This window comes from Lagopus muta, chromosome 5 (genome assembly GCF_023343835.1).
Source record: "Lagopus muta isolate bLagMut1 chromosome 5, bLagMut1 primary, whole genome shotgun sequence".
In the NCBI taxonomy this organism is placed as follows: domain Eukaryota; kingdom Metazoa; phylum Chordata; class Aves; order Galliformes; family Phasianidae; genus Lagopus; species Lagopus muta.
The window spans coordinates 45,078,398-45,098,289 of NC_064437.1; the positions used below are offsets into that span (position 1 = coordinate 45,078,398).

Genomic DNA, 19,892 nt, shown 5'->3' on the forward strand with positions numbered 1-19,892 from the left:
AATTAAGCCTTTATTTCATTCAGTTTAAGCAGAAACCTCTCACAGTATTTGGGCTAAGCAGGCTGTTGTACCATTACATTCAGTTGCAGTTGTTAAGTCTCACTTCATACAAATATAAGCAAATAAGTGTTTGTGGGATTTCTTCCCCTCCCTCCCCCCCTTCCCTTGTGTAAAAGCATCAAGGAGCAGTTTTTAAATGCCTTAACATGGCATGGAAATCACTCTGCACTCTTTACACGAGCAGGCCAACTAGTAATGCAGTAAATCTTGCCCATGAAACATAAGGGACTTAAGCCATTGTGACATGACAAATCTTACCTTACTTGAACAAAAACAAAACAAAACCAAATACATGACTTGCTTGAGGAATCTAACTGTTCAGTGAAAACCAGCTATACTCAGCATTTTCACGGATGGGGTGAGTCCTTAATTGCACAAAGATACAGAGCACTACATCTTGAGTTAGCATTAGTTAAAACTTAACTGAGCACTACCCTATTATCTTAACTCTTAAAATATCTGAGGCATAAGTTATGTGTGTACTTGTTTTATTCATAATTTGAGTCATCTTGGGATACCAAATGTATTTCTACATAAGGTGATTTGACAGAACCGTTGACCTCATTTCAAGATATCCACTGATTGATTTTCCATTCAACAGCAATATTGAATGTTAAAAGGAACATAAAACAAACATGCACACAATTGTACAGTCTTCTCAGATGTCTATTTCATTATTTGTGGGTAGCGCATTGAACAGTTAAATACATTTAAATAATGTTTAAGTGACTGCGCTAGTGCAGACTTGTAACTAGACGGGTAACCAATTTAACTAGAAACCAGCTAACAAGTAACTGCCTAAATACAAATACAGCTCTTGTATTCGTTTTGGGAAAAAGCCTGCTGGTCACATTGGAAATACGTTTTAAGGCCAAATTCTTCCGATATCCCTTCTCTGCAGCAGTTTCTTCACCTTTTTAAGCCTCCAATTCCAGGCCAAGACCAAGTTTATGGCCACCAGCATTGATGCTCTTTCCATCTATCAGGGCAGATAAAGTAAGCTTCACACCTGTAAAATTTTAAAGATTATGTTTACAACACGTAAGCAGAGTAGCCTTCATGCAACTCAACCTCTGTCATTACAAGTCTCAGTTGTATTTCTTATTACTTTGCTTCAAAGTTATCTACATTCATTTACATACAAAATCCACTGAAAGCTAGTTATGTGAACCCAACAAACTAGACACTTTTTTTAAAAACACTGTTCTACAACCTGGATATCCAAAGACTTCATTTGATAAATACATCAAAATTCTTTACCTTAAGGTGTGCATTAAGAAAGAAAACTATGCACAGAAAAACAGATTTGTGAGGGAGTGCAAGCATGATTTTTACTGGTTTTTCAGATAGAGAACCAACTAATGGTGATGTAGCATTAACAGGTGTTTTCATGTTTAAACAGAGCAAGTTTAAAGCTAAGCTATCGAACGTGACAGCTGGTAAGCAAATCAATGAGGAATACAATGCAGAAATACCATTAGACACAGCTTAATTTGTCATATGTAAAGGTTTTATGTGCAACAGAACTTGCTGTCAAGCATCTACTTTGCCTTCAAGACAAAATTATTCTGAAAATTCAAAATAATTGCATATAGATACATAGAACTCAGGTGTTTGTGTCACGCGTGAAAGACACGGATGTGAAAGCCCTTACCTGGCCTCAGGGTCTGGGTGTAACCCACTCCAACTAGACTAGAGTTGTTCACTTTCGCCTGGAGAAAATAAGTAAAAACACAGAAGCAATTGAAATGTTTTAATTGAAGAGTTCTTAGTTATTATTCAGCAGTTAGCAACGTGCTACATGTTCTTTCATTTTCGCTGTGCTTACTAGACTGCCTCCCTAACTATGCCTCTGCCCCACAACCTATGCTAAAGAATATAACCATTTGAGTGCAGACAGGATTGCAGAGGCAGGAAGAATTGTTACTGGAATGCAGTTTGGCTGGTGAACTTCTCTACACTCCTTTGAGAAGAACACAGCAACTCACCACAACAAACTGCTTTGGAAAAAATCTTCCACATTCATATTAGAAAATAATTCATGCTTTGCATATCCAACCAAACACGTAGTAGACATTTCAGAGAACCAACATAACAAGGATGTGCAAAATTCTTTTCCCCCACTTTGCCTCACTTCCTCTGTAGAATTATTCCAATACTCCAAGTTCAATTCTAATTTCACAACAAATGAAACTTCCCTGCAACACGGAATCCAGCCAGCACCTCTTACAGTTCTTACTAAGAGAACTGTTTCCAATCTGTAAGCTTACAGAATCATATATGAAGGGGTTTTTGTTTTTATTATACGAGTATGTGTATGTGTAGTTCTGTACATAATAGAACATTTAAGCCAGATTATAAAATAGACTTCACTGTAGGCAACATTTAAATACTACTTGTTTTATTCATAATGACTTGGATTCCAAGACTAGCTCTTGCAAGACTTTTTGATTACTCATCTTCTTTTGTACTAACACACATGCTCAGAAACTAAAAAGCTTCTCAGTTTAGCATAACCCTTTCAGTTAGAACCATACTTACAGAGATGGAAGCAGTGGAATCCAACTTGTATTTAGCTGCAATTCCAAAGCGAGTGCTGTTGCTACCAGCTGTCCATGCCAGGTTTACGGCAGTTTCAAGATTGTCACTCACTTTCTGGTAAATTGAACCGCCAAATTCCGAACCATCATTGCTGCACAGATGAAAAAAATCAGCTTCTTATATCTACATAATCTTTTTTAAAGAAACAGTTCAAATTTCTATTTAAATAAGAATTTAGAATGTTTGCTTCCCACTTTTAGACTGGATAAGGGGAGACGAAAAAAGCTTCAAAATTAAACAGGATTCTTATATTCTGACTAACATGCTTTGCAGCTTCCCTCACCTCAACTTCCACAGAACCAGACAGAACAGTCCCCATTCAAAACAAAGTTCATCTCAAAATCAAGTTATGCCCTAAATAAGCACACTAAAACAATGCATTAGAGTGAAGCTTTAGGAGATTTTGGTTAGCTTGCTCTGGAGAACACCCAGAGTTTTTAACAAACACGCAATTTGAAGAAAGTTCAGAATAAAGATGGTTCCCGCTTTAGCTGCGCTCTAATCATTTTACGCACTCATCTCATCAATACAGGAAGATGTACCTACTCAAAACGTCCATAAGCAGAAGTATTTTTGCTCCAGAAACTGCTTCTGGCCTACTTAAGTAATGCAACACTAATTGCTACCTCTAACAAATGGATCACCTCCTGAATTAGTCAGATACAGCTCAACACATGGGGAAAGCTGCATAAAGTCTTTTGACCAGCTCTGCATAACAAGCCTATCACGCTTCCAAGTATTTGGTAAACTATAGCATGTATCATATTACAAATGTTAACAAGTCATTACTTAGTGTATTTAGCATTTTGAAAAAGGGATGAAGTACTATTTATTTACAAAGTTTGATATTAAAAAATGCATGCTGCTTAAGTGCCTTGCAAGCACATCTTAGTAGTTTAAGTATGTATATAGCAGGAAGGCAAAAAAAAGCTTGCTTCTGTAGAACAGGATACAATTTCCAGTACTTACACGTTGGTGTGAAGCTGGAAGTCTCCAGTCTTGTAACCCACAGAGAAGTTATTCCTTGTCAATTTTGATTTGGCACTATCAAAAGTCATTTGATAGCCCGCTAGCCATCCTTCATAACCAAAGACAGCTGAACCATGGATTGCAGGCCCAGCAAAATCGAAGTCAACATCACAACCTAGGTTTAGGCATTCACGTTTATATGCTGACTTAATTTTACCACTTTTCTTTCTGAAACAGAGAAACAGTTAATCTTAACACAGTTTGATCATTCTCCATGAGCAGACAAATTTGAGCCATATGCCTCAACAGAATGGACCCAAATGCCATGCATATACATCCAACAGACTGGCCCAAAGCATGGGTAACTCATCAAGAAAGTAAACAAAAATCACATAAACATGCATTGTGATGAAGATAGAAACATCTCCATACTTCCTGTAATAGTCCAACTAAATATTTTTATCTCAGAAATTAAAAGAAATAGATAGTTGTGAAGTACCCAATACTAAGCCCCTAGAATAAGATGCAATGTGGAAACGCAGAAGCCTTTAGCATTGGGGTTTGCTAATTTGGATCAATAACAAACATGTATTGATTTGACACAGCAGATGAAACATTTACCAACCACACGTGTAGCATGATACACAAGGGAAAAAGGCAAAAAAAACTTACCCTGTATTTGGTGAGAAAGTTGTATCAAATGTCAACTTCAAGCCTTTGGCAATCTAATTGGAGGATGAGAAAATAAAGCTATAAATTCAGTTCTACTGGTTCAGTAAAATAAATGAATACTCAGCTAATCTATTACCTGATCTTCAATTGCAATTTCTGTTCCCAGAGTGTTATCTGTGTTCCATTTTTCTGTGAAAGTCAGCCCATACTCAGCCCACTTGTACTTGGTCTCCAAGCTTCCATTCACTTTTCCAGTGTCTGTGTTTGATGAACCAGATGTTGTGAATTCCTAAAAAGGACAGTGTCCATGTTACACTGAATAAACAAACATGTGATCCCAAAAGCCTGACGAAGTAACAAAAGAGAAAAGACCTTTCTTCACTGAAGATCTTGTTCTACATAACCTTAGATAACTTGGGAGACAGCAACATGCCATGGAGAAGAACTAGATGACTCACATTCACATTACAGACTTCTCCCTTCTCACCCTCCATCTCAAACGCAGCGTGCACTGCTCTTACAAAATAGAGGTTTAAAATGCAACTCAAAAGCAAAACAGTTGTTCCCAGAAGAAAAGAAGAAAAAAAACTTCCTGAAATAAGGCTAAGTCTGGTACTATTGAGGGAAAGGAAAAAAGAAAAATCAAACCAAACCAGGAGTCCCTAACATATGCTTATGCACATTCCCTTCCTGGGAAAGAGGTGTTGTAACTGAAATGGGATTCACACTAGAACATGAATTTCGCAGTGAGTTTTAGCAGGATAACCACTCAACCTTGATAGAAACAAAAGGAAGCAGCACTACACCTATAACAGGGCCCTTGCAAACAGTGTTTCTGTTGGAATGCAGGCTTCTATAAAAAAACAGCACATAACCCACACACCTTGTTTTTAAACAGCCAGTAACACAATTAAAACTTCCTGTTCTTGGTGGAGGGAAAAATCTACTTTTATATGTTGTGAAGTCTGCTCTAAAAACAGATGGGAGTTGCAGGAGGTACTGCTTGCATGACCAAGATACCTATCATGGAACATAGCAGCAGCACTTAAATACCTTTTAAAGGGAATGCACAGTGCTGTCTCACTGCCAACTACTTCACACATGGATCAAGGTGTCAAAAATTTACAGAAACAAAGTTGCATGCTAAACAGCAAATAATACGTCAAATATTTTTTTAGTCTTAACACGAGGGACAGCTAAGAAACCTTTTTATTTTACAAAGATTAAGAAAGCTTTGTTATTGTTTTATGTGATATTTGCAATAGTAGCATTATATTCAGAATGAAGTCAGAGCTCTATGTGCTCCTGAAATTATCATTAGTAACATTAATATAACCTACAAGCTACATAATGGCATCTGGAAAGTGCTCATGTATAATTAAACAAGCATCTGAACATTCAGCCCCTAGAAATACAATGAATAAGTATTTAAACTCACCACTCCACTTGCAGATTTTGTCTTCACATCCAGTTTCACCAGCCCAAACCCTTAATAAACAGAAGTTACAGTTAAAAAGTTAAGCTTTAACTAAAGACTATGCAGATTTTTCACGATGTTGGTTTCCCAGAAGTGTGTGTATATATACACACATATAAACATACACATAAAAAAACCCAGCGTAGGCTGACTTCTGTTACACTCTAATTTCAGATGCCACAGCAGTAGAGGAGGTCATCCTAAGAACAAACTAGGAGTTTGGTCTGTCATCACTAAAGAATTAGCAAAGAATAGCTCTCTGTTGTATACTGTACTTAATACTAACAAAAGATGGCTTCCAAGAGTAAACTTAGTGACAGACAGAATACATTCTCTTGTTCCCTGAATGGTATCTACTCTGTACTCAATGCCATTTAAAGAGCAACCCTATTGCATAAAATTGTCGCCTCAGCACTAAGAAAAGTCTGAATGTGGTGTCACTAGGAAATACACAGCCACCAGAGCATAAGGAGGACTATGGGAGAATAATTTGATTTTCTTACACTCAAACTTGAGAGTTAGCCTTGGAGAATGAGCTCCTGTATGAATTTCCAAAGACCTGAAATGAACAGCACTGCAACTAAGCACTTCTTTTTTTAAACTATGCTACTTAACAATGTCAGAGAATTCTTTCAGATCACTCCTTCCTCTTGCTGTTCCAAAAAAACCACAAACCAACCAACCAACAAACAAAAAAACCCCAACAACAAAACCATATGTTACAGTGGTATATTTGCCTTTGTGTACCAACAAGTGCTTTGGCACAAAAATCTGTAAAGGAAGTGCAAAGGTACTCCTAAGCTGTGTAACAATGGATGCTTCTGCAAGACCTCTTCACATAACATTAAGGTGGTTAATGCAGTAAGGTTTAGCAGACCTCATATCAAAATAGCTCACAAAAAGGCTTCTGCTGGCACATTAGCTGACAGAAATATTTTAAATAAAACACAGCCTCCTCCCTACCAGAAGCACAGGCATTTGAGCATTCACTGAACTCCACATCCATGCTAAACCAGTCAATTCATTCCTGCAGCACACTCAATACACTGTATTGACTCACCATATCCTTTGTTGAAGATATCTCTGGCAGATTTGCCGAGGTCTGCATATGATGGAGGAATCGCCATTGGAGCTGAAAAGTAATGGCATAATTACAATTCAATCTTCTACTATGCACTCCTACAAGAACACCAGCACAACGGTTAACGATGCTCTTTCTTTAAAGGCAGATTCCACTTGACAGATGGTTCAAACAATTACATTACTTTGTGGAAAATCTACAGATTTTCTGATGTTCACTGCAGACACTAAACATTTTCTTAGCACAGGCAGCCCAGTTACTGTCAAGAGGTCACCAGAGAAATCTTTACTTTTCAAGTTGATTTATTGCTTACGTCTTTAATTATCACAAACCAACTAAAAGCTCACTGAAAACCAGGGAGGGAGAAACATGGAATGCTGCAACGTTAGTAGATACCTCCTTAAGTTTCACAAAGTCAGATGCTTATGGAAGTTTTCGGAGAAGACCCACAACGTTTCATTTTCAATATGTGAAAGTGCATATCTGTTTTGCAACATCACTTGCCCAATATTTAAAACGGTAAAGACAAGATTTGGAAAGTATCTTCAAAGGCTGTTAACCAGCAATTATTCAGATGAAGATCTTTCCTCTTACACAGGGCAAGAGTTTAAGTCTAGGGGCAAGGGTGGGGAGGGTGAGCTCCTCATTAGTTTAAAAGGAACAAGTCATACAGGTGAGAACAGGAAATGGACTTGTAAGGAGAGCTCTTCTCAGACAGGGAGCTTCTGGCAAACTCACTGTTAAAGAGCTTGTCATTCAAGACCAGATCTGACCAAGCTTCCCTGGCCTGCTGGATGCCAGTCTAAGGTCCCACACAGGTCTGCACAATGCTCCTCCTCCCTGAGAGGATACTCTCCATCTCTACCCTCCTTTGGTGACTAATGTCCTTCTATTTCAATAGTGAAAGGCCACTATTAGACACAGCCTATTCAGGAGTTCTAAAATACAGAAAACAGAAAGTATTTCACAAACTTGGTGACTTCCCTAAAAGGGTCACAAAAACAAAGGGGAAAACACTAACACTAGCTAGATAAGCATCATAAAAAAGCCTAAACAGTCAAAAACCTTCCCTTTTAAAATTGTCTAACCAAAAAATTAAAAAATCTGATTTTAAAATTAATTGGTCACATGCTTTTCTGGAAGTCAGATGAACATAATTCACTGTCTATCTCATTCCAATGTGGATTTTGTTTCAAACAGAAAAACATCTTCAGAATCTAAAACAAATAATGACGACTATACTCTCACATATTCATTTTCAACTGAAAACTTTCCATTCTTATAAAGCACTTGTAACCAGATTTCAATTATCATCATCAGACTATGGAATTGTTCACCTCCTGCAGATCTCAACAAGTATATTAGTCACATGGGATCAAAGCAGGCTCTTCCTCTCCCAATGTTCCCCCATATTTTTAAATTAAAAGTCTGTCTTTTCTGGCCTTACCTACATAACAAGAAAACTTGCCTGAAAACACCTGACCCAGAATTATTTCCCTTAGGGCATCATTCCAGTAAAACAGACTGTTACACTACAGCATCCACAAAAAATATACATTGATTATAACTGCCAGATACAGCCTAACTGTACAAACAACCACTATCCTTAAAATATTTATCGTACAAAAAATTCTTGTGCCTTAACATTATTTTTCTACAATTTACTGCAGTTTTCCCAGATGCCTCTCTCCATCTTCCTAAACCCCAAGAGGACAACTTCAACTGCATGGTAGACAAATCATCTACGTTTAGCCTAGTTTGAAAGAAAAACCAAAAACCTCTTCAGCAACAAATGCTAAGCTCTACATGCAATCAGTAAAGGAACCTATCCAGCACTTTCTGGAGAATATCAAACAAATCCGTTCCTGCATGGAGTAAATTCTTAAGAAAATAACTAATAATGTAAGTCTAAAGAAAAGAAGATTCAATAGCAGAAAGATATGAGCCCCAGTGATGAGAAAGTAGCAGATGCAGGACCAAATTTCAAGGAAGTGTGGGAGCACTGACCTTCTCTCACTCCAAATCCCTGCTGTTCAATTCATTAATAACTTAGAAGGGCTTTGAGAAGTTTTAGCTATGCACTCATCTTATGAGCAGGGCCAACTACCATCTCCAGAAGAATAATTATTACTAGTTTAGAAGTGTCAAAAAGCATGTCTGTGCTAAAGGCTACTATATATAAATGACTGTATAATAAACTTTCTTTCATCTTTAATGTTCCCAAGCTAAGCAGACATTCATTACAAACAAGAGATTTATGCTAAGGCCCTAAAGTTTAAAAAATAATATTTTTCTAGTATCTATACCTAAATTAATAGAATTACTGCAGTAAAAGGATACTGCTGTTTTTATTATTTAGCCAAGTTAAGCATCCTCCCTGCTGCAGGAAACTGACTAATCCTTGTCAGCCACTCCAGCCTACAGGCCTGGGTTTCCTGATAAGAAGTTAAAACAGCTTATGACCTTCACACTACTGTTATAATTCATAAACTGACAGGGACATGAGAGGAAAAGTTATTTGGGGGTACATAAAGCACCCGGTAAGCTGTTATCACCATCAGAAAGCTCATTAAAGGCCAAAAAATATCATTCTTGTTTCCTCTAGTGTTGATAAATTCACTGGATTTGCAAATCCTCATAATTACGAGTAATTTTCTTCAAGCATGTTTTGAAGCGTCTTTCATCTAAACTACTAATTAGAAGCACTTAAAGCCACCACTTAATGACAACAAGCTGGTTGTGACAGCAGGTATCAAATAATCCCCATTCAAGGAGCAAACAAGGTACTTATATCAGGTAGGCATCCCACCCTGATTTTTCATTTTATCCTCCTTTTCTATACAGCCCTAAAAAAAATAAAAAATAATTAAAAAAAAAAAACAAAAAAAAAAACAAAAAAAAACCAGAACATCTGCTATTTAAATATGCTTTCTTCCAAAGTAAAAAGAAAAAAAAATGCCACGGTGATGCGTGAAGGCTGTCACAATTATTACATCACAGCTGTCTTTCGAGGCAATACTTGGAAGGAGCCCCACACCCAGTAATTAAGGTACACCAATGACTTCAATAACCATTTCCAGACCTCGGGACATTGAGGATCAGCCTAGAGGGCACAGAATTAAGAAAAAAATACATAAGCACTGGCATACATTTTTTTAAGTGGCAATAACTACAGTGGAATTTTATCCCATCGTTGAAAATAGCAATAAGTAGATACAGAAAATATCGTTAGACATCCGCTCTAACGCTGCCCTCCTTTACACGAACAGCGCTACTAACCGAGAGCTACTCACTACCCTCGCTGTAACTGCCTCCCTACTACTCCTCGGCGCCTGGCACGCGAGCGACGCAGCCATAGCTAGGCCAATGCACAGACTCTACGGAGAAGGGAGAGAGAGTCAAACAGCCGCAGGCTCGCTACGTGCTCAGAAAGCCGAAGCAGCACGGAGGCCCCACTCGCAGCGGGCCGGGCCCCAGGCCGCGCGGCGCCCGCTGCCGCCGCAAGGTGAACGCTCCGCGCGGCCATCTTGGGCCTCGCGCCTGACCCCCGCCACCGCCACCGCCGCCGCCGCCGCCCCTTATGTAACCGCGGCCGGGCGCGGCCGGGGCCATCGCGGCCGGCGGAGCGCCCTGAGCCCTCCCGGCCCCCCGCCGCCCAGTCCCTCCCAGCTGTCCCCAGTCTGAGGCCGAGGAAGGCGCCCCCGGCCCCGCTCGCAGCCCTTTGCCCGCACCCCGCCCGCCTCACCCGCCCCCGCGGGACTAGCCGAAGCCCGGGCCGGCACCTGGCTAGCGCGGGAGGGCGGCGGGGCCGGGCGGAGCGGGGCCGGGGGCGCGGGCGGGTCTCGCCGTGAGGAGGCCGCGCTGCTGCGGCCGCTGGCACTGGAGGGCGAAGTGAAGGAGACACCGATCCGCCCGCCCGCCGCCGCCTCGTAGGACCCCGGACGACCCGGGCCGTCCCATGAGATGCCCGTCCACACGGGGCGCCTCGAACGCCCGTCCGCCCGCCCCGAGCGACCCCGGCACGGGGACGCGAGGCGCCGGCCGTGCGGAACGCCACGCTCCTCGGTGCGGAGCCGGGTGGGAGCGGCACGGGCCGGCAGGCGCCGATTCGGGCGGCATGGCGGAGCAAAGGGGTCCTCGCGGGAGGGCGGGGCCTGCGGAGGAGGGCGGCAACGGCCGCGCCCGGCACCCGATGCGCGTCCGCCGCTCCCCCCGCGCGGAGCGAGACGGGTGGAGCCCCTGCCTCAAGAGTCTCGGTCAGTCGAGCGGCGCTCGCGTGGAGAGGCCCGCACACCGCTCACGGGGTCGAGAAACTTCCGCCCCGCGACGCTGCCGTTCTTCTTCCGCTCACGGGAGGGCCCCGCACACGGAGCGGCTCCGGGCGAGCAGCCACCCTTACAGCTCTATAAGCTGCGAGTCCGCTCGCTGCGAGCGCGGTGATCGCCTTGCGGCAGCCCGGGCAGTGCTCCCCAGCCAGAGCCCAAGTCGTAACAGGCCCAGCCGCTGCAGCGTAGGCACTCTTTGCAAGTAATCACTTGTGTCAGTCGTGGTCAGAACCCGTCAGATAAGTGAAAGTGATTTACAGCTGCAAATCATATTTGAATCATATGAAGAACATCTTAACAAGCACTGCTGGTTTCCCGTAACACAGGGTACAACAGCAGTTTTCCATGTTACTACAACAGGCAGCCTGGCAGTAGGGCCCAACAACGCCCACCAGCGTCTAGTTCCATCAGCTGGTGAGCAATCAGGTCTATTTTGTCTAAGCCCAGTGCTTTCCCATCCGAAGACCCACCAGGTTAATGCATTTCATTTTGATATTTCTAAAGAAAATGTTTGGTAGTCTGCAGAGGGATATGTTTGGATGAAAAAACACGTGGAGAGAACAATAGTTAACAACAGAGGTCTGGTTAACTAAAAAAAGGCTGTGGCATTAATTGTACATAATGCAAGTCCATCATGAATAGAATTTCAGTTACTTACATCAGAATGGTAGAGTGAAGTTCTTTTTATGTTAGTCATGGTTTGGCTTTATCATTAAGCAATCCAGTGAAGTACTTACTGCCCCACCCTGAAGGAAGAAGTTCTGAATCACTTGCCTTATGAAATAATTTTGTCTGAGACCACAGTACACAAACTCTCCAGTAAACACAGCAGGCTTCTGCAGTTAGAGCCTGTCTCCATTTCTCACACTCTCCTACAATCCTCCCTTGTACCCCACAGCATAGCTGCAGAACCCCAGAACCTCAGGTGTGTACTCTAAATGAGTGGGTTTCTGCTCAAAGCTGACCAGCGCTCTCCTACATAATCTTCAGCAGTGCCATTTAACTCTCTGCTTTCCATGAAGACAGCCATGTATATGCATGACTGACATCAGTGAATCATGCGCTTCACTGTATTACTTGGAAGAAAAAGAAAAACCACGTTTTCTAAGTTTACTATGAGAACATACTATTTCAATACAAATCCTGCTATCTATTCATACATTATAAGCATGATTACTTGAAAAAGACGTGTATGTGATCAATAAAAAGAGAGTTATAGTGCTTATCAGTTTCCATCAAAGGTTTTTATTCACTTCTAGGTCTCATAGTCATTGTCTGCCCTTCCCTCTAAAGTCAAGTCTTCAAGGATTAAAAATACATTGGAAAAGAAACCTTCAGGAAAGCCTAACAATAATTAACTACCTAAACAAGGACTCATCCTGAAAAGGAATTGACCAATAGGGTGCACTGCAGATGATAAAATTATAAGCAGAAGAAAATAGATGGGAAATAGTTGAAGTTAGCAGGAACTGAGTTCAGAACCAGCAAAGCAGGGTTTGTTTTTTACACCTCAGTGAAATTCCTTACCATAACACATTAAAGGTTTTGATGTGCTCCAAGGCAAATTAGACAGGTTTGTGGAAGACAAATCTGGTGAGGATTATTAATTATCAATCTATTACATATAGCTATATGACCTTTTAGAGTCAGAAAATACCCAGCCTATACATTGAGGCACTGTTTAAGCGCACCTTGTTTTTTGTTGTTTTTTGTTTGTTTTTAAGGCATTCCTTGCCTAAATAGTTGCTTAATTCATTGTCAGAGAGGCAGGAACTCCTCCAGCAGTTTTATGCAGGTTTTTGTTTGTTTGTTTGTTTTTTTGTTCTTCCCTTAACTTGGCTTGAACAGTTATGAAAAAATGTAACTTAAATCAGCTTCTAGGATACACATGAAACAATGGGCCCATGCAGAAGCCAGCACGTTTAAATAAGCTGATCAGATGGATATCCAGATAACCTCAGGGAAGTGCCAGTGAGCAGCAAAAAGCCAGAGACTATGTAGATGAGAGGGTAAACCAAAGGCAAATTTAGGAAAACCAATAAGGAAGCAAATGTTTGCAGGCCCTAGTGAGGCTGACAGAGACACAGAACCCCTTGCAGTTACCTAGGTAACTAAAGCTGGATCCCCACAGCCCTACACCCAAGGCAAACCAGAACCCAGTCCTTGTTAGAGCTTACAGAGAGAACCACACGCTCTTCTAACAAATGAGCATGATGTATGCTCATATGCTTATGATAATATGCTGACCCAACCCCAAACAATCAGTAAACAGGATGGTGAAGAGGTTCTAGTAAAGTGCAAGGAGGAATTGAAATGAAAACCAAAACATACAGAACCTGTACTTATTCCATCTTCTGGGTTTTCCTTTGGTTGATGGTAAGCTCCCTTACATCTTTTTTTCCCTCTGTTTTAGTTTCTATTACCTCTGGATTTATTTTTTTTCTCAACTCTGGTAATTCAAGGAATAAAGAACTTTAAGAAATAAATAAATAAAAGCCCAAATTCTGCTGCTTGCTATTGCTACAACATACTAGGTTTCCTGACATTCTTAAGCAAGTAAACTAATGGATTTCTCTCCTGGAGGAAACACCTCCTGGGAAGGGAGGGACAATTAAATAATCAAATGGTGATTTGCAGGCAAAGCACACTGAGAAACTCAAAGAGATCAGCCCAGTGCTTCTAAATGAGTTATGTAAGGCAGTACATTTCAGTGATTGGTGCAATAGTTCCCACCTGCAGTAAATAGGAGAGTGACTGATCATTTCTGCTGTGTTAACGATGTTTCTCCTTTTCATTTCTGCTCAAGGCTTCTATTCCCTGACCTTGTGTTTCGTTCAGGTGTTTTTCTCCATCTTATAACTGCAGATAAGACTGGAATCACAAAAATGACAGAAGCATGGAGTTTGTTGGTGATCAGTCGCATATTTAGACCATATCCCTCATGCTGTTACACTTAGCCATTCAAATAATCTGCATTTTATGGAAGAATCTTACTTTTTGTAGATCTATATTCTGTTACCTATGCTAGCAGTTAGACAGGGCTCAATTTGCAAATGAACTTTGGTCAAGGTTTGATTTATACACTGGAAAATGCCCCTAATTTAAAAAAAAGGGGGGGTGGAGGAAAGGGGGATATTTGACAGAAGTATCTTTTTGAAAGGCTACTAGGTAGGCTATTTTTGATGTGGAAAATATTTATGGCATGACAATGCTCACGTGAGTAAAATTACACCAAAATTTCTCCCACAACCTTGGCAAATATCTGCAAGAGTTTCAGTATCAGCAGGTGTTGTAAAGCACTGAAATTTAAGCTAATCCAAGATAATGGTTATTCATAAGTAATCACATTTATTTTCTTTCATTGCCATGAATTAAAGACTAAGTCAACAAATACACGTTGGAGCCTGTAGCAGATCATAAGCAAACAGCAGATATTTAACCAATAATGGGTAATCTTTCCTATCTTATTCTCCAGTCCTGCAAACACATACACAACCTTATGATTCCTTCAATTCCTGTACCTGCCAAGTAAAGACTTGCATCTGGAAGCAGATTACATCTCTGTGAGTCCCCGATAAGTAGAAGTAGAAGGGGAGATGTCACAGAAGTCCAGCACTGCATTCATGGTGCAGAACAGGACAGTTACTGTGACAGGCAGAGGCATGTTATGGGACTTAGAGGTCACCATTTTTTCAGTCATCTCAAGCTTTTCATAAGTAGTTGAATGAAGATCACATGCCTCAGAAAATCCAGTGCACCAAAGAAATTACACCACAGGTTAACAGGCCTCCAAAATTTTCCTTGTGTAGGTGAAACAGATCTATTTGCCTGCATGCAACAGCTCGCTTGTCTCTGTGCAAGCCTTGTCCCAGCGAGGGTCAGGGGAGTACAGGAAGCTGAACGGTGGATTTTCTGAGCAATGTTCCCTGAAAGTCTTTGTCTCTCACTGCAGCCATGCCAAGGGGAAGCCTGGAAGCTGTAAATTCCATCCTCAGGGCAGAGAATGAGGTGCAGCCGGATGTGTCCAGAGCAGTGCAGCCATATACCGTGCTGAGGACGGGGATGGCAGCAGCGTGCCCCCAGGAAAGCCCTTCCCTCAAAAGGTAGGAGTACTTCCCTGCAATCATACTGTTACATTATTTACAGGTTGTGCTTTTTATGCTCAAAGTACTGCATTAGTATTGGCCATAAACCACTCCCAGTGTGCAGCCCCAAACCTGAAGGCATCTCTACAGCAATAGCAATTACATTTGGTTTTTGAGGGACCAAGTTTTCTTTTTCAGTATCTGCTGCCAGGGCAGCCTGCGCTTCAATGCTTTCCTCCCCAAACATATATCTTCTGCTCAGGTTGCCTCTCTTTCTAGGGCCCTGCTGGGAGCCAAGGGCAAGCACAGCAGGTGATACAGAGCCATATTGCACAGCTGCTGCAACGTGAGCTGCTGCCCTAAGGCCCTGGGCTTCGAGCTGACATGCTCTCTGTCTTCCAGAGGATAAGTGCCACTGTCCCCTCTGCTTTGGCAAGGCAGGTGGGCCTGGGGTAGGTCCTGCTGTGAGACCTCCGTTTTCCTTCAGTCCAGTGAGGTTTGTGTTTTCACATGGTTAGAAGGTATTAGAATAACAACATTGACCTGCTGTGTGATCTACTCTCTGTCCATGGTAGAATTTTTGTCTTTTACAGAAACGTGACTGTGGGTGTGTATGGTCACACCATGGCTAGTTGCAGGTTGCTCAGTGTCAGCGGCAGTGCGACAGAGCACTCTATCTCTGAGGTGAATGTAGTTGGTCTAAACCGTGTCCCAGGAGCAACTGTGCATACTTCATTCCAAGGCTGAAGAAGTGGGATGAGATTTCTGATGTAACTGCAGCTTGAGATGCTACACCTGACTGTCATTCTGAACAGAATGGGAAGTCTCTACAGGGAACACTTTGGGAGCAAACAAATCCCAAGTGCTTTACGCACGAGAACAGAGATCAGAAAAAACAGAGCGCAGGAAGCCAGAAGGATGAGGGAGGGCTAACACAAAGTGTGACAGGAACAAAGGCAAAGGTGTCTGATGGGAATGAGGAAATCTGGGGTTATTGCAGATTTACATGCAGCAATTAATTCCCTTAATTTGAATCATGATATTGACCTCTTTTGTAAAACACAACAGAAGGTGAAGGTTGAAAAAAAGATATCTTTCTTTACAGCCATTACATAACTGCAACTTTTTCAGTGTCACATTGAAACACTTCCGCACCTGGGCATAACACTAACAGAGTATGTAATATAAAGATAGACAAGATATTGCTCAAAAATCCATACAGACAGAAATCCTCCACATTCAGAGTTGGCAGGATAGAAACGATAAATGCAGCCAAATCACCAGGAAAAATAATGTGCTATTTGAAATGAAACTGAGCAGCTTCTCAGCTCTTCCCTTTCTGTGTCTTGGCTTACCTATTTCATACTCTGAGAACAGTCAGCATAATCTTACAGTTCAGGCATTTCAAGATTTTCTCCCATGCTGTGGTTCAGAGAGAAAAGTTTGGCACTGTTTGCAAATGATGGAGGAGCAGGAAGAGACATGGGTGTCTGTGTATAAATTTCAAAACTAGCCCAGGCTGTATGCATCTAGCTAAGGAAATATCAAGAGCTGTTTTAATGATCACAGTTATTGTCTGCATGACCTGAGCATTAAATTAGGACATATGCAGAGAAATAACACATGGTTCAGTGCTCATGAGGAGTGATCGTAAGGAAAGAACCTTTTCAGAGAAAGAAGAAGTGATCTGTTGCTCCTTTTTATCACATAGAAATAGGTTTTCTAGAAGGATGGGTTAATTCTCCAGGCTTCCACATAACTCACATGATTCAAGGAGAAAACAGAGCTTTAGGAAACAGAATATAATGAAGAACTACAAAATAGAGCATGTATGGCTGATACTAATCATTTAGTATTTATTTTAAGATAAATACTGAACTCCAAAGATAGTATGTCTTTGGAAAGATGTTTGGTTAATACTGTTTAGAAGTAAGAATTCTATTAGGTAGAAGTGTGTGGTTAGTTAAATCTACTCAACAGTGTCTAATTATACTGTGTCAACTGTTTCTCTCCCAATGTGCAGTGTGTAGCGGAAGGAATTGGCTGATATACTGCTTCACCCATAATAAATGAATTCTTTCTGTTCCTTCCTTTCACTCTTAAACTGGAGAATGAGGGTATAAACATGACATCCTGAATTAAGTCCCTGGATTCAGAAGAAGGTCCCATTGTAGACCAATGCCCATTGCATAAATCATCATTAGAACCAGAATGAAGTTTTACAGTTTTTCCATTCCTGGTGGAATATACAGGTGATATTTTATTATTTCTATTATTATTATCTATTTTAGGAAATCAAGGAGTTTCAGAATTCTGTGCAAATCAGAAGGACGGGAAATTTTGCTGTTTAACAAGTAGCCCTATAGATAAAATTTGATGTTCTTGTTTATTTTGTATTCTTGTTTTCACATTTTTATGACATTGTGAAAGCCTTGTATATAAAGAATTTTGAAGAAAAAAAAAAAAGTCATATTAAATGCCAAATATTAAATTAATGCCAAACTGCTTTAAGTTACCCCACTCCAGATTTATTAAAAAAGGCTTAATAAAATTTCTCATGTCTTACCTCAACACTTTCATTTTTCCTGCAAGTAGGTTTGGAGATTCAGCCAACTCAGTATAACTACAGTTACAGCCTGTCTGCATTTGCCCTGGCGATAGGGATAACATGTAAAGCTTTTTATGAATGAAATAGTAATTAGAATGATGTAGATATATGCCTACAAGTGGGGTATACAAATTCCTCCAGAAATGAAAAAAAAGAGATTATGATGTACAAAGTCACAAATAATAGCAGTAGAAGGGATGCAACCATGTGGGGTTGGTGCTCGCAGCCCCGTGGTTCTGGTACCTAAAAAATATATTTCCATACATTGAATGGATCCACCAATATGAGACGTTGGTAGGAGAAAGCTGAAATGAGACCAGAAGATAATAATAAAAGATGTATCATATGCTGCACTACAAAAGAAATTACAGAATCACAAAGACGACTCTTGTAAACTGCTTACATGCAGAGAGCCTTGTTCTGCTGAGCTCAAATCCAGCATCAGCTCGACCCACCTCAGCGCCGTGACACCATCACCCAGGGCTGTGCCATCACAGAAAGGTCACCCAGAAGCAGTGAAGCAGATCACCGACATAAAATAGAAATCTTAAAAATTGACAGAACTGCGGTTTCAGCCTGTATATTCAGGCCGACTGAGTCGGTGACACACAGGACTCTGCGCCTCTTACACCAATCAGCACACAACCTCTCTTCTCCATATAATTATGACCACCACTACTAGCAGTTCTAAAGATTTCTGTGAACTTGTTGAGTGTGTGGGACCAAGAACAATTGAGTATATGTTGCTTCTCTCTCTCTCTCTTTTTTTTTTCCCCTGTAGTTTTACTTAGCTTTTCATTGCAGGCACAAGCATGCAGTTTTAGCAGGAGCGCATTCATTTCTTTCATTGCAGCACTGAATTCTTACAGCTCAGGGAATTTATATGTCAGCACCTACGATCTGAGCATATTGAAAATGTTCTAAGTAAGCTGTCTGAGAAGCCAGATGCTGTATGTCTGCGGATTAATCCATTGCAGTCTTTGTCATGCCTAGGACTACTTCTTTGCTTTCATTTTCACAGGAAGATGAATGTGCTTTGAAACCTTCAGGGCAGAGACATCCAGGAGACAAATACAGTGCGCAGGGGTCTCAATGCACTAGCTGACTCCTGGCTGGGTGCTGGCAGTCCAGCTGCTGTCCTGAGCTGCTGCCCAGCTGTTTCCTTTTAATAACTTCTAGCAGGAAAAAAAAAAAAAAAAAAAAAGGCCTTCAGAAGGTCTTTCACCCTTGGCCTGTACTTGAGCAGCAAAAGGATGTTGCATCACATAGAGCTTATGCCAAAAGGGATCTTCAGCCCAGCCTGATCTTCTTGCCATGAGATTCCCCATAACCCCTCCTGGAAGGCTCAGCAGCCTTTGGCCACAGCACAGCTTGGGTTTCTGTAGCTAAATAGGGCATTGGTGCTCAGTGACCCTGCCTGCGTTTGCACTAAGCTGACAAGTTTGTTCCTGCCTAGCAGAGCTGGCAAGACAAAATCACAGGGTGATGACTAAAAGGGGTAACATGGAACAAGCTTTTTAAAACATCTGCGGTTGAGGGGAAAGAAGAAAAAGGAATCAAGAAAAGATGGGTGTGAATCCAAGTTATCTTCGTCTCTTCCTTTTTGCTCTTCAGTCCCTACTTTGGGACATATTAATAGAAATAGGAAACTCTTAGACAAAACTAAATTTATCTTAGTGACCTAAAAAGGAGAATGTTTCAAGAACACTATATATTATTCAGAATTTAGATTAAATGTTTAAGAAAGAACACTCAATTAAGGAATCCGAATTACCTTTATTCTGCTTCTGATAAGTGCCCTTAGGAACCCCAGTGAGGTAACTGCCCTGTCAGTGCACTCTTCTTACAAGGGGTAAGGAAGCCTTTCTAAGCCAGCACCCTTCTTGGCTGCCCCAGAGGAAACAGCTCTGCTGTGGTACTGCACTTTGAGATAGCAGGGATCTGCAGCCCACTGTCCCAGGTCCAGATGGATTTTCACATCTTCCACGTTTGGAAACTGAAACCTCTGCTCCCT

General features: G+C 41.2%; 1 protein-coding gene across 2 annotated transcripts; it reads right to left on the bottom strand.

The window, feature by feature from the left end:
- Positions 1–531: 531 nt before the first annotated feature.
- On the bottom strand, positions 532–10,787 carry VDAC2 (voltage dependent anion channel 2). 2 transcript variants are annotated; one of them, XM_048945596.1, is made up of 9 exons: positions 10,606–10,787; positions 6,840–6,911; positions 5,741–5,790; positions 4,439–4,591; positions 4,303–4,355; positions 3,631–3,858; positions 2,602–2,752; positions 1,715–1,772; positions 532–1,069 (listed from the first exon to the last, which is right to left on the bottom strand). In XM_048945596.1, the coding sequence occupies exons 2-9, from the start codon at positions 6,904–6,906 to the stop codon at positions 978–980; spliced, it is 852 nt and encodes a 283-aa protein (XP_048801553.1). In that variant the 5' UTR covers positions 6,907–6,911; positions 10,606–10,787; the 3' UTR covers positions 532–977. The 2 variants fall into 2 exon arrangements, with proteins under 2 accessions (XP_048801553.1, XP_048801551.1); XM_048945594.1 differs by having other exon boundaries at positions 10,643–10,786.
- Between the last annotated feature and the right edge of the window lie 9,105 nt (positions 10,788–19,892).

Coding starts and splice junctions, on each gene's coding strand:
- VDAC2 (XM_048945596.1), bottom strand. CDS start 6,906: ATGGCGATTCCTCCATCATATGCAGACCTCGGCAAATCTGCCAGAGAT. Junction 5,791..6,839: donor TATCTTCAACAAAGGATATG/GTGAGTCAATAC, acceptor CTGTTTATTAAG/GGTTTGGGCTGGTGAAACTG. Junction 2,753..3,630: donor TTCCAGCTTCACACCAACGT/GTAAGTACTGGA, acceptor TCATCTGTGCAG/CAATGATGGTTCGGAATTTG.